General features: G+C 37.4%; 1 protein-coding gene across 1 annotated transcript in view; it reads right to left on the bottom strand.

The window, feature by feature from the left end:
* Positions 1 to 15,300, bottom strand: part of LOC129003698 (death-associated protein kinase 1-like) — a 51,579-nt gene that overhangs the window by 5,952 nt on the left and 30,327 nt on the right. Inside the window, exons 16-19 of the mRNA XM_054431997.1 lie at positions 13,127 to 13,315; positions 12,015 to 12,230; positions 10,916 to 11,092; positions 2,254 to 2,481 (exon numbers count right to left, since the gene is read on the bottom strand). Of these exons, the coding sequence (XP_054287972.1) occupies positions 2,254 to 2,481; positions 10,916 to 11,092; positions 12,015 to 12,230; positions 13,127 to 13,315 (810 nt within the window). The remainder of the gene's footprint in view (positions 1 to 2,253; positions 2,482 to 10,915; positions 11,093 to 12,014; positions 12,231 to 13,126; positions 13,316 to 15,300) is intronic.

The following is a 15,300-nucleotide window of genomic DNA, read 5'->3' as shown; positions in this document are numbered from 1 at the left end:
ATGATTATTTTGCTGTTTAAGTTGTTCTGGAAGGAGGTTAAAGTATTTAGCTCCTTTGTAGGATGGTTATCTTTCAGTAAGTGATAGCTTGTGGATTAGAAGGGTGAAATCTAATGCATGTCTGGTTTTGTGATGGTGTAGGTCCCTATGTCTGGTTTGTTGGGTGGCTATTTCATGTAGGATGGTTTGACGGATGTGGAGTGACACCACGGTGAGTTTCTTTTGTTCTTTGAACGGTCCACGGTAGTTGTCTTGTTGTCCAATGCCAACCAAACACTTGATTGCCCTCTTTTGTTGGATGAGAACGCGTTCTAGGTTGAATGCAGTGGATCCTCCCCAGACCTCTATGGTATATCTCAGATGAGGTTCAAAAAGAGCGAAATAGGCTACCTTCGCTGCATCTGTTCCACTTATTTGTTTTATCCTTCTGATGACGTAAGTGGCTGAAGAAAGTTTTTTGCATATGAGGTCTACATGAGATTTCCTTGTTAGTTTGTAGTCAATGGTCATGCCAAGGTACTTTGTCTCGTTGTTCTTTTCCAAACCAGGTAGGGTGATGTCTGTGGTGGCACTTATGTTGCTGAAAATAAGTTGTACGGTTTTATTTTTGTTAAGAACAAGGTCATTTTCTTTGCAGTAGTGGTTGGCCTTGTTGAAATGTGCTAGTGTGTCTCTATCTATATTTCCATTGACTTATATGCAAGAGTGAGGACTGTGTCATCTGCGTACATGACAGTGTGACAGGGGCCTTGCAAATCTTCTGGTAGGTCGTTTGTCGGGAGTAGGAATAGTACAGGACCCAGTACTGACTCCTGTGGGACACCCCAATGTATGTCAGCGGTTTCTGAGTGGGCTTTGCGTATTGTGTTATTTATTTTCGATGTAATTTATTTCAACAAGCTGTTTTCTGTCTTTCAGGTAGCTTCTGAACCATCCTGCTTCCTTTCCCTTAACCTCCAGGGCTTCTAGTTTTCTCAGAAGCTGTTCATGGTTTAGAGACAGTCAAAAGCTTTACTGAAATCAAGAAAGAGGGTGGTAGCTGTTGAGCCATCCTCAAGCTGGTCCAGTTATATACTCTGTGAACTGTCTTAGGGCTATGGTTGTTGAGCGGCCTTTGAGGAAACCATGTTGTTGGGTAGTGAGAAGACTGTGCTGTTCAAGGTGGGACATTAGTTTGGAAGACAATCTTCTCTAATATTTTTACAAAGGTTAGTATTAGTGAGATTGGAGCTACATGTTTCTTTTGAATGCCCGTTTTTGTATTTAGGGTAGACTTTTGCAGCTTGATAATGAAAATTATGGTTATGATGTAAAATAAAAGAATAAACACAAAATAGATTTGTTTTTTTTTTAGATTTTCTTACGGGACACTGGGGAATGGAAACACATAAATAGTCCAAATTTCTAAGGCAATGATTCAGCTTCTTAGTCTTGACTCTCATTCCCTGTTATATATCCTAGTTTTGTATCACCGATGGATTTGTTTTAAATACCATCATCACCAATGGGCATGACTTTTTGGCTTGAGAGAGAGGGAGAGAGCAAAAGCATATAACATTTTACCACGATTCCCACAATTAATATTAGTGCTTCCTCTGAAATAACTAGTTTGTAGCAAGAATAGTTTATACGGAGGAGTGTAAACCTAAACATGTAATTTTTTAAACCCAATTTTCTTGTGGTCTGAATCCTGAGCATATTCTCCAGTGAGAAACGTTACGAGATCTCCTGGTTTGTACTTCTTTATGAAGGTAGTCATGATAAATAGTAATAAATAATCTTTATTTTGACGTAAGAATAGAAAGCTATGTCACTCATATTAATGTTTCTAGATTGTTAAATCCTGCAATTGTAAAAAAATTGTTGATGGTTTATAATATACCTGCTTGTTGCTTGTATACACCTGTTATCATGTAAATTGCAAAAAATGCTTGAACTAAATTAAGTCTTCATATTGTAAACTGTTTTATGCCATAAATAAACTAATTGAATTGAGTTAAAAACAGAGGTATCATTGACAAGATCATATATTTTTGGGACGCAAATGTTTAAATACTGTTTAACCCAATAAAATCTTAGGCAATTGAGAGTTATACTTTCATCTGAGGATAGTTAGTTTAGTAGATATACTCTTTGTTTTTATACTAAAAATAAAAAATAAAATAAATTCAATTAAAACTGAATGCAGTTTAATGAATATTACATGCTAAAATTTTCTATTGTATACATGACTTAACCGTGAGAAATTCATACCAGATCAATAATGTCGAGTATCTCCTCGATGAAGAAGAAGCAGACTGGAGCTGTATGCGGAGGTCCTCGGACTTTGATCTCTATCCACTCGGAGTGACTCGTGTGTGACGATGTCTCCAGAGTCACTAGACTCTCTATCAGTCCTGAGCACAACTTGGACCCGTGGAACCACTGGTACAGATCCGTCTCCGAGTCACAATAGTTCATCACGGTCCTCCGTAACTGGACCTGTAAAGAAATAGTTAGAACACACAACTGTTGCAAACAATCACAAGCACCTCATAGATTAGTCATACAAGGGTCCATGAATTTTTAAGTCCCTTTTATCTAATTAACTATACAGCCCGATGTGTAACTCACTGATCAGGTATACGAATTCTAAACCACTTCTAGATGAGCTAGAGACTTGAAATTTTCGGCGTTTTGTAGGTCTAGTGCCCAAACCCCCGGGAAAATTCCGAAAAGTAGCATTTTTCCCTTTCAACCCCCCCTAAATTAACAATTTTACCCCCCATGTTATTCTTATGGGAAATAACATTGAAAAATACCGACTTTCGTACGCTCATCTGAACCGTTTATAAACGTGCTAGAGACTTGGAATTTGCGGAGTATTGCACTATGGGATCTTATGTTACCGTTGAAATTCGTAAAAACCCCATTTTCAAAATTCATCCCCCCCCAAAAAAAATTCCATTAAAATCCCGGTTTTTGAAAAAACACGTTTTTTTTAAACGGCTGTAGCTCGAAAACGGTAAGAGCTAGAATCGATTTGAGGAAAAATCGTGAGTTGGGAATGAAATTTTCTACAAGACACTAGTAAGCGTTTTTCAAAAATCGCACTCCTTCACCTTCAAAAAACGCCCTACTTCCAAAAATTGTGAAAATGCTCGATTTTTTTACGTGTTTTTAATTTTTAAAACGACTTTTCGTTCGTATATTTGTACTTTTTATGCTCCCAACATTAAAAGGAAAGTCCCTCAAGTGAAATTCTATAATTTTAACTTACTAAAAAAAATTCAAAATGGCAGATTTTCTATGAAAAAGATCGTTTTTTAACGTATTCCTTATGGAGAATTAACATGCTACGACAAGCAAACTAGAAGTAAACGTCAGTAGGTGAAATATGGGCGTTTGGCATCAGAAAAAAACATTTTTGTCACTTCTAGAGTAGCTACGGAGCTGAAATTTTTTCTGAAGGTTTGTCTGGGTACCAAACCACACAGAAAGTCCCAAAATTTAGTTTTTTCAACCGAAACCCACCAAAATAAATCCCTTAAAACCCTAGTTTTTTTGGGAAAAACACGTTTTTTTATAACTGCTGTAGCTCGAAAACGGTAAGAGCTAGAAACGATTTGAGGGAAAATCGTAGGTTCAGAATTAAATTTTCTACAAGACACTTTTCTCGAAGAAGGGGTCATATCGAAAATCTTACTCCTTCACCTTCAAAAAGCGCTCTACTTCCAAAAATTGTAAAAATTCTTGATTTTTTAAGTGTTTTTAATTTTTAAAATGACTTCTCGTACATATATTTGTACTTTTATGGTCCCAACGTTAAAAAGAAAGTCCCTTGAGTGACCTTCTATAATTTCAACGTACTAAAAAAAATAAAAAATGGCGGATTTTCAATCAAAAATATAGTTTTAAACGCTTTTTTAACGTATTCCTTATAGAAAATTAACATGCTTATACACGCAAACGAGATCTAAATGTAAGTAGGTGAATTATGGATATTTAGACCAATCCCATTCTAACCCCCCCCCCTCTCTTTGATCCCCATTAATAAAATTTTACCATTAGCAACAGGGTGCAGTACTATAATTTTTCTAAATTTATGACAATAGCTAATTTGCAACCAAAAGGTGAGTGAGCGTAGCGAACAAGCTAACCCAAAGGCAAGTGAGCGCAGCGAACGAGCTCCAACCTAAAGGTGAGTGAGCGTAGCGAACGAGCTCCAACCTACAGGTGAGTGAGCGTAGCGAACGAGCTAACCTGAAGGCAAGTGAGCGCAGCGAACGAGCTCTAACCTAAAGGTGAGTGAGCGTAGCGAACGAACTTCAACCAGGATTTGATTGAGCCATGCGTTTAGTTTAATTGTTTTCCCATCTCCACCCCAAATTCGTGTTTAAACCTGAAATTTTACCTTATTTTTCCTATTTTTGGTGATTTTTACTGCGCAAGGGGTCCATTCTTCATGCCGATAATTTTTCCAACCCCCCGCCCTCTTTATGAATTACCTAGCAGATGTAAAGTTATAAGTTTTAAAAGCAAAAAATATTCACAAACAAAATCCTGTCCCCCGAGGAACATTCCCACTTACCCCCAACCAAAAAAGGGAAAACGAGAAAACACGTTTTTTCAAAGGGCTATAGCTTGAAAACGATAAGAGCTAGAAAGGATTTGAAAGAATTTTCATGAACGAGAATTAAATTTTCCACAAAACCCTCTTCAGCGTTTTCCGAAAATCGCACTCCTTCAGCTTCAAAAAACGCCCTGATTTCAAAATTTGGTAAATTTTTTAAAAATGTTTAACGGTTTTCACTATTTTTTCGTACCTAAATAATTATTTTTTGCAAATATTATTATTGCTTTGTATCCTGCTTAGTTTACTTTAAATTTTACTCATTACATTCTTTTTCGTAACTTTACTCCTTAACCCCTAAAACTTAGGTTTAATGTTAAACTTTGTAGGTTTTTTACCACTTTTACGAGCCCCACGTTATTCTTATGGAGAATAGCTATGAAATTTAAAGACTTTGGTGTGCTCATCTCAACCGTTTAGAAACGTGCTAGAGACTTGAAAATTAATAGTATTGCAGTATGGTATGTTACATTAACGGTGAATTTTGCAAAAGTCCCATTTTCAAATTTTTACCCCTAAAAAAATCCTAAATGGCGAACCTCTGAAAACGACAAAACACGTTTTTTTTCAAACAGCTATAGCTCGAAAACTCTTCAAAAAACGCCCTACTTTCAATATTAGGTAAATTTGTATAAATTTGTTTACGATTTTCACTACTTTTCCCACGTTTTTCATGACCCCCTCCTGATAGTCGACTTCCCTAATGTTAATTATACAGGTACATCGGTCTAAATCACGTGTACACACTTTAACATTAGCTGGAGATATGAAATTTGGTAGGATTGTTGGTCTTAGTCCCTAACAACCTAGAACATTCCCAAAAGTTACATTTTCCAATGATTTTCCCCCTTCCCCGATTCAACAATTTCTCCCTCCCATTATGTAATTTTTATGGGAAGTTTCTAACTTCGGTATGGACATTAGAACCGTTTACTTCAAATTTGACCGAGACTTGAGAAATACTATGAGTGCTATCTAGACCACTTCTAGGTGTGCTATGGACTTGAAATTTCCCGGCTTCTTGGTGATTGCTTCTCACCCCTTCCTAAATTTCAAAAAAGACATTTTAAAACTTACTATCACCTTTTTACTTCATACATCACTTAACTTATATCAACTTATTAAATATCGATCTATTCTAATATAGTTGTTAAATCGTGTACTTCATACATCACTTAACTGATATCAACTTTTAAAATATCGATCTATTCTAATATAGTTGTTAAATCGTGTTTAATTTAATATCGATTTCCACTATAACGATCCCCATTCGCCTTCTTTGGCCAAAAACTCAGTTGTAAAAATACTTTACTAACATACTCTCTTACCGCAACTTTTAAACAGATTTTTTATAAGGGGTTCTTTAAGGTGGAGTTCTTGAAATTAACTTGCCAACCTCCTCTACTGTATTCGTGAAATTGTTTTTATATAACGTTATATTGACTGTTTCACTGCCTGCTTTGTTACAACTCTAATCTACTAATGACGACTATCAGCTAGGGGCGAGCCAAAGGCGAATCTAATTAAATATACAGCCGCATGTGTAACTCACTGACTGACTGACTGACTGATCAGGTATACAAATTCTAACATACTTCTAGAAGAGCTAGGGACCTGAAATTTGGCACGATTATAGGTCTTGGTCCTAAACCACCCACAAAACTTCAAAAAGTAACACTTTCCTATTTTAACCCCTCAAAAAAAATTCAAAATGGCGGATTTTTGAAAAGTACGAAAAAGGTGTTTTTTTAAAACGTTTATTGTGCTTAAACCGTTGGTCTAATCAAAAAACGGAGCACACTTACTGTATTTAGAACTAAACGAGCTACAATTTTATAATGTAAAGTTTCTTTCTATCTCCACCCCTTCCCCCCTATATTTCACTCTAAACACAACATTTTTGAATTTTTCATCATGTTTTTTTGTTCAAACGTCCGTTGCGGCTCAACCGTAGGTCTGATCAAGAAACGGATAGCACCTACCTATGTATCTTTACTTTTGACGATCTACAACTTGGTAATTTAACATTTTTTTCCATCTTCACTCCTTCACCCCCAAATTCATGCTTAAACTTGAAATTTTGCCATTTCTCCTTGTTTTTTGGGGGGTTGGCTGCCCTGGAGTAGGTTAAAATACGTTTTGGGTATGTTTGACCCATTACTTGTTTTTAAATATGCCTTAAGTTCATCCTTAACCGATTTCGGAATTTTAACTCACCCTACTTAACCCTCAAAATTGGGGGGATAATTTTAGTTAAAATAAAAAATCCCGATTTTGATGATTCTCGTCAATTAAAAATTATATAAACGCAAGATTATATATAAGCAAACAAATTTTTTGTATACAAAATTTTATGGTGTACATTTTGTTCCATAGCGCCTTTTACCTATCTATACTCCAACCCCCTCAAATAACCCCATTTCGATAGTTGTGTCCTTGGAATTTAGGAATAAGCCCACTTACCCACACATTAGCGCTTGAACATTTAAATTTTTAGCGGTGTTGGTATTCGGTCCAAATTACCTTAAATATTATTAAAATCGTTATTGTTTCATTTTAAACCCCCCATGGTTTAAAATATCCCCCATGTTAATAAAAAAGAGAATTAGCATGTGGGCAATAAAATGGCATTTCAAGCATATTAAGGTCTTAGTAAGTATTAAATGGTTTATATTACCTGTCCGTCAGTGATCCTATTGTTGTCGTCTTAGGCAAAGTAAGAATTAGTAAGTTATTCATGGTCGTAAGTCATTTGAAAAATAAAAAAGAGGCCAATCTCATCTTATACACCCCCAAACCTACAACATCCCTCTAAAAAAAAAAAAACTCAAATCTCATGTAAAACTGTTTCTTGTCGATCTAGATATTTTTGATTTGTGTATGTTTAATGTTGTGAAACGGTAGTTTTTTTAATTACAACCAAGTTGAAAGTCGTTGTTTAAGTCACCCACCCTCCGTAACCCCTCTTGCAGAAACTGTACAAGTGGCAATAATAATAACGTTTATAATAAAAGTATACTATTAGCGAATTTCCCTATAGGGAAGTAGCTATTACCGTAGGTCTCATGGTAAGACCTAGGCCCGGGACCGATTTACTTTTTCATTTTGATGTCCCCAGAGGCCAAAAACACCATTCGTTCAATTTTTTTATATATATATATTTGTGTCCATCCGCACGATAACTTGAGTAATTTTTGTCCGATTTTGATCAAATTTGGTATGAAGGTGTAAGGCGGGATAAACTTGAACGAGTTCGCGAACCAGCATGATCGGACTTTGAGAACGGGGGTTTACGGGGGGTTTTATGGGGTAAAAATAGGTACAGCCGCATGTGTAACTGATCAGGTATACTAATTCTAGACCACTTCTAGACGTGCTAGAGACTTGAAATTTTCGGCGTTTTGTAGGTCTAGTGCCCAAACCCCCGGGAAAATCCCGAAAAGTCGCATTTTCCCCTTTCAACCTCCCCTAAATTAACAATTTCCCCCCATGTTATTCTTATGGGAAATAACGTTGAAAAACACCGATTTTCGTACGCTCATCTGAAACGTTTAGAAACGTGCTAGAGGCTTGGAATTTGCGTAGTATTGTACTATGGCATCTTAAATTACCGGTGAAATTCGTAAAAAACCCGTTTTCAAAATTCTACCCCCCAAAAAAAATTCCATAAAAATTTCGGTTTTCGGAAAAACATGTTTTTTAAAACGGCTCTAGCTCGAAAACCGTAAGAGCTAGAATCGATTTGAGGAAAAATCGTGAGTTCGAAATTAAATTTTCTACAAGACAGTTTTGTCAGAGAAGGCGTCATATCGAAATTCGCACTCCTTCACCTTCAAAAAACGCTCTAACTCCAAAAATTGTGAAAAATCATCTATTTTTTTACGTGTTTTTAATTTTTAAAACGACTTTTCGTATATATATTTCTACTTTTTATGCTCCCAACGTTGAAAGGAAAGACCCTAGAATGACCTTTAATAATTTTAACCCACAAAAAAATTCAAAATGGCGGATTTCCAATCAAAGCATTTTCTTATGGAGAATTAGCACGTGTCGACAGGCAAACTAGACGTAAACGTCAGTAGGTGAAATATGGGCGTTTGGTGACAGAAAAAACACTTTTGTCACTTCTAGAGTAGCTACGGAGCTGAAATTTTTTAAAGGTTTGTCTGGGTACCAAACCACCCAGAAAGTCCCGAAATGTAGTTTTTGTTACTATTATGACAATAGCTAATTTGCAACCAAAAGGTGAGTGAGCGTAGCGAACGAGCTAACCTAAAGGCAAGTGAGCGCAGCGAACGAGCTCCAACCTAAAAGTGAGTGAGCGTAGCGAACGAACTTTAACCAGGATTTGATTGAGCCATGCGTTTAGTTTAATTTTTTTCCCATCTCCACCCCAAATTCGTTTTTTAACCTGAAATTTTACCATATTTTCCTTATTTTTCGTGAATTTTACTGCGCAAGTGGTCCATTCTTCATGCCGATAATTTTCACCAACCCCCCGCCCCCGAAGGGGGCCTAAGATTATTTTAAATATTATTTTACCTCACTCGAACTCCTAAAACTTTATATCGATGCTTATTGATGTTAAGAGTGTTTTAGAGGTTGTGACTTAGCAAATTTAATTTATCATAGCACCGGGGCTACATCGAGACTCTAACATGTCAAGACTGGTTTGGTTTGTACTAAACAACCCCTCTACTTCACAACTGCCAAGTTATCACTACGGCTTTTACGCAAAAAGCAAAAATGTTTCCGGACAACATCCTGTCCCCCGTGAACATTTCTCATCACGGCTACTATTAAAAGGGGGCCTGGGGGCGGAGCCCCCAGCGAGCACAAGGCGAGTTTAAGAATATAAAATGAGACGATTAACGAAGTCACGCAGACTGCAAGTTAGAGTCACGGGTGTTGTTGTGGTCACAGAAAAAAATTACCAAATTAACGGAGACTGCAGGTTATGCTCAAGGGTGTTGCCGTGGTCGTGGAGACTGTAGGTTATGCTCAAGGATGTTGCCGTGGTTGCGGGAGTCATGCTCAAGGGTGTTGCTGTGGTCGCGGGAGTCATGCTTAAGGGTGTTGCCGTGGTCGCGGGAGTCATGCTCACGGGTGTTGCCGTGGTTGTGGAGACTGTAGGTTATGCTCAAGGGTGTTACCGTGGTATGATTTTGTTCAGGTTATGCGGTTTGTAAAAATACTTTTGTAGGCAGAGTGCAGTATATGTATGCATGGTTTACTCACCTGTACCCTAGGGAAGACAGAGTGCATAGATGCATGGTTTACTCACCTGGATCCTAGGGAAGACAGAGTGCATAGATGCATGGTTTACTCACCTGGATCCTAGGAAAGACAGAGTGCATAGATGCATGGTTTACTCACCTGGATCCTAGGGAAGACAGAGTGCATAGATGCATGGTTTACTCACCTGGATCCTAGGGAAGACAGAGTGCCGTAGATGCATGGTTTACTCACCTGGATCCTAGGGAAGACAGAATGCATAGATGCATGGTTTACTCACCTGGATCCTAGGGAAGACAGAGTGCCGTAGATGCATGGTTTACTCACCTGGATCCTAGGGAAGACAGAATGCATAGATGCATGGTTTACTCACCTGGATCCTAGGGAAGACAGAGTGCATAGATGCATGGTTTACTCACCTGGATCCTAGGGAAGACAGAATGCATAGATGCATGGTTTACTCACCTGGATCCTAGGGAAGACAGAGTGCATAGATGCATGGTTTACTCACCTGGATCCTAGGGAAGACAGAGTGCATAGATGCATGGTTTACTCACTTGTACCCTAAGGAAGACAGAGTGCATAGATGCATGGTTTACTCACCTATACCCTAGGGAAGACAGAGTGCCGTAGATTCCTGGTTTACTCACCTGTATCCTAAGGAAGACAGAGTGCATAGATGCATGTTTTACTCACCTGGATCCTAGGGAAGACAGAGTGCATAGATGCATGGTTTACTCACCTGGATCCTAGGGAAGACAGAGTGTAGCAGATGCATGGTTTACTCACCTATACCCTAGGGAAGACAGAGTGCCGTAGATTCCTGGTTTACTCACCTGTATCCTAAGGAAGACAGAATGCATAGATGCATGGTTTACTCACCTGGATCCTAGGAAAGACAGAGTGCCGTAGATGCATGGTTTACTCACCTGGATCCTAGGAAAGACAGAGTGCCGTAGATGCATGGTTTACTCACCTGTATCCTAAGGAAGACAGAGTGCATAGATGCATGTTTTACTCACCTGGATCCTAGGGAAGACAGAGTGCATAGATGCATGGTTTACTCACCTGGATCCTAGGGAAGACAGAGTGTAGCAGATGCATGGTTCCCTCAGGCGTGTGTAGCCTGACACCTCCGTACACAGCTTGTTTATATCTTGGGTCGTGTTCCTCCCATAGACCTTCCAGAGTCTCCACCAGGTTGTAGCATGGGAACTCATACTCCGGCTCTCCATCCACATCACACTGTAAATATCAGACGATAAATGTAGACTTTATGAATGGTTCATTCAGCAGTTGGCTACAAATGGTCCATAAATCAAAATGGATTAATTTTTATTCTGGCCCCTGAGCCAATCTGTTTATGAATGTGAAACAATGGCGGATACAAGCTAAAAACAATGCATATTCCTAATTTGATCAGTATGACAGATAGATAATATATAACACATAGTATTCACATGGATCACATCAATGGAGTGTGAACTTAAGTATTCAAAAGTCAATGGTTAGAGCACAACACACTTGTTTACAGCACAATCCCACTACTCCATTACCTACGAGACAAGGACTATGGTCGGAACAGTGAGAAGGCCGTATTATCCAAGGAGCAGCAGTTCAGGATTTTGCCGCCATTGCGGAAAACAATGATAGGCCTTATGTTGTCCAACACAATTACGGGAGACGATAGTGATTTTATGTTAAGCACAAGAGATATTTAAGGAGTTTGCTGCTATCACAGATAACAACGATAACGTTTCTGGGAACTCAGGAGACGATGATGATAATGACCCCTAATCGGAGCGAGATCGGGAGATGTTAAATATTTTGCTGCGATCGTCGAAGACGATGATGGTTTCTTCCATTAGCACAGTATTCGTATAAGATTTGCCACGATCGCAAAAATGATAATCATGTTTCAGTTACCGCGAATGATAAAACGATTTCTGCAGCCATTGCAGGAGACAGTGATGATGTCCAAAGGACTATGGGAAGTGGTTAAGATATTATCACAATAGAATTGTAACCGATAGACAATGGCACGGTCAGATAAAGCGAGTAGTCGGACTAGCCAAGGTTGGACTAGTGAGCTTCTACTGTAATTGCTTACCAAGTACTCATTCTGAAAAATTAATTTCAAATAGAAATTAATGAGGACCCAGCCAACCTGTATGCAGAGCTGTAGAGTTTCAAGGACCTGCAGTAGTGCGAGTGCGTCAGTTTGAGGGAAGGCCGACTGGAAGTCCTCCACTGTGTAGCAGCCTGTGATACGAGCGTGGGCGACAAAGTCTATGGACAGAAGTTGTCCTAGCACCGGCCCACATAGCCATTGTGGAGACAACACCAGCAGATCTGGGTGTAGGCAGGACTTGAGATACACCACCTGGTGGCAATACACCGTAGATGAAAAACTAACAACTGACTATAGAACTATACATTCCACCCTTAAGTAAAAACTGTTGTCAGTTTTTGACTTTTAGAATCAAAATGGGCACAGTTGATAAAGTCGCCGACAGAGTGTGCTGATATAACTTACTGATTTCTGTTGAATGCGCCAATGTCAAACTGATAGGGCGACTTTTTGAGCTATAGCATCTTTATGTCACATTAACTATCTCAATCACAAAACCCAAAGGAGAAAAAAGAATAGAGAGTACAGTACTCTGTCAGTAGCTCATTCAAATACGTTCTTTTTTGACAAAAAATAGTACAGCTAATCCAAATGAATGGGATCACTACTTGAGAATACAAAATTCAATGCCTCTACCTCCATGGGAATTAAAGAGGATTACAATGGTCTAATAGTGCCAAATAGTGCAATTGACCATTGCAATATTACTTTCTTTGTGACCATGTAGTAGCCATGCAGTGACCATGAAATATTTCAATTTTGTGTGTGAATATAAACATGTTTCCTATTGAGAAAACTACAACCCACTGTTTAGGTAAGCCTGCTCTTCCTTTCAATAAAAAAATAAAACCTATTTTGGCCTAGAGCCCTTTCCTAAGAATACTTTCGATAAGTAGGGCCAAAATTAAAATTTGTGATAAATTTCAAATAGGTGTAAGTGTTAATATTTGAAACAAAACTGGTCTGTTTCCATCCAACAATATCATACAAGTACAAGGTGATTCAAATTCAGGGGAGGTTGATTTCCTTCTTACCCATTGAAAATGGTTCAACATCGAGCGACTATCGAAACCCTATCAGTTAATTATCACTTTTAGAGTTACTACAAGGCCAATATGTAGGCCAATTGTGTCTCATGACAGCCCTACCTCGCCCATGTGTTGTAGTTGAGTCAGCAGTTCACTGAAGTGCTGTGAGTCAGCCAGAGGGTTGACTTGTGCTCGGACAGCGTCTACGAAGCTATCCCACGACACAACCGGGAAACTCTGCGCGGACTTGCGCAAGGTCGGTAGCCAGCTGCGCACAGCCTCACAGAACCCTGTCATTTGTGGAACACCCTGCACACAGTCAGCTGGTCAATAGAGTACAAGACATTAAAAAATGTAATAAAAAACTTTTCTTTTGTTTGTATTGTACTTTTCAAAGAGGTTGGCAACTACTTTATACTTGATATTGTCTCCACATGGGCCTTAGGTCTGTCCATATAACATATTGTCACAGCAAGGTGTGAGCCAAAACAGTAAAAGAATGAACAGTACTAATAAATATTAGCGGCGGCACCAGAACAACATCGCTACTTGATTTTCAATAACTAAAAAAGAATTATTTCTTTAATTTCAACGTAAAAAGGTATTTAACGTCGCTAAGGTTTATAATGGTTCCTTAACTGATGTAATTGGTGTCTCCTAATGCTCTGATTTATTGTTTACACCCTTCTGAATGACTAATATTGTGGTACTGTATATTAAAATGTTGGAAGAAAGTACCTGATTGAGTTTATACTACAAAACTAGCTAAACCAATATGTATTTTTCAAGTCAACCCTGTAAACATTCATATTTATTTACAAATCAAACGTGTATATTATTTTACAATGGGGATTTAATGGTTCTTGATATTTGCAATCTATTTTTTATACATATAAATCTGATTAGGTTCTTTTGATTTTCATTTCAAAGTAAATTATGTAATTTAGTTTCTGTTACGTTTTTTATAACCTGTAAAAAACTTGATGATAAATCTAAGCAAAACATGTTCTATGTTCTTGATTTTGTCATTATGTCTTTTATGGTCTTTTACAATGGTTTTCAAGATCCAAAAAATTATGATTATGAACATACAGTTTAGTAGGCTGATTTCTAGAACGTTCCCTTGTTCTTTTTATTTACGGTTACATTATGTCGAGTAGACTATGTTTTAACTCGTACCTTTTAACTTTATATAGGACCAACTTTTTACTAGGTAAATCCAATTTGGAGTTTAACCACAATAAATAATTCATCCTTACTTTTAAGTACAAAGTTATATTTAATTTCTCACCAAATATTGCAACAAAAATAGTAAAATATACCATAGCCAATAATTAAATAAGTTGGTATAAAAAAAAACAATAATTCGTTAGTTTTCTACTTGGGTTTACTATTTACACTCGGAATTTCACTGTAAACTATAATTTCAAACTGTAAATAATACAAATAATCAGCTAAAAACTACAGGAGTGGACAAGTGCAGTACAACATCAATTCAAGTGAACTTCAAAGTCTTCAAATGAAATCGGATTATTTAACAAACACAAAGTAATTGAAATAATATAAAGAAGTACTAAAGATAGGAGGACATTACAATATATTTCACCAGCAAGTTATACAACTCTTTTTCATTGACAAAACACATTTTTCAAGTACAGTTGAAGGGACTTTCATTCAAGAATCACATTGCACATTCTAACTCTACAACAAACATTTTGTGACAACAGTGATTGGCTAGAGCCATACAGTGAGTCCACGAAGTGCTGCCAACTGTGAATCTTTAACATCAAATATCCCTGCACTCTCCCTACAGCCAGTACCACGTTGTGTTACTATAATTTTTATTTTGAAACATTAATATTTCTTTCATTACAAAAGTTTGAATTTCCTAAAGGGTAGGCAGTGAGAATTTCAGCTTTGTTTAAAGGGAGAAAAGTACTGAAATGAACAAGATTTTAAGTAAAATAGGCTGAAATGTTGACTAAAACCCAATAGAAAAGGATTGTATTTGAGACTAAAGTATTTACTTGAGAAACATTAACTATTTGGAAAAACTAAAATGATTTTAATTTATTTCCTTATGGAAATATTTGCACACTTAAAAAATATCCTCTTGAATGGATATTATATTTTCCTAAATATACAAACCGTTTTATACTTCTCACCAACAGACCCTTGTATAAATTAGAAGATTTTTTCCAACTTCCTGAAATTAGATTCTTTTGATAGTGACAATATTCTCTGTAAGTAGTCTTAAGTTTAATATTGTGTTTTTATAACTGACTCCATTCTGT

Source organism: Macrosteles quadrilineatus, unplaced genomic scaffold, assembly GCF_028750875.1.
Source record: "Macrosteles quadrilineatus isolate MER2022 unplaced genomic scaffold, UCM_ALF_1.0 Scaffold_9__3_contigs__length_116548681, whole genome shotgun sequence".
In the NCBI taxonomy this organism is placed as follows: domain Eukaryota; kingdom Metazoa; phylum Arthropoda; class Insecta; order Hemiptera; family Cicadellidae; genus Macrosteles; species Macrosteles quadrilineatus.
Note: the sequence above shows the minus strand (reverse complement) of the source record. Positions and strands in the feature narration are given on the sequence as shown.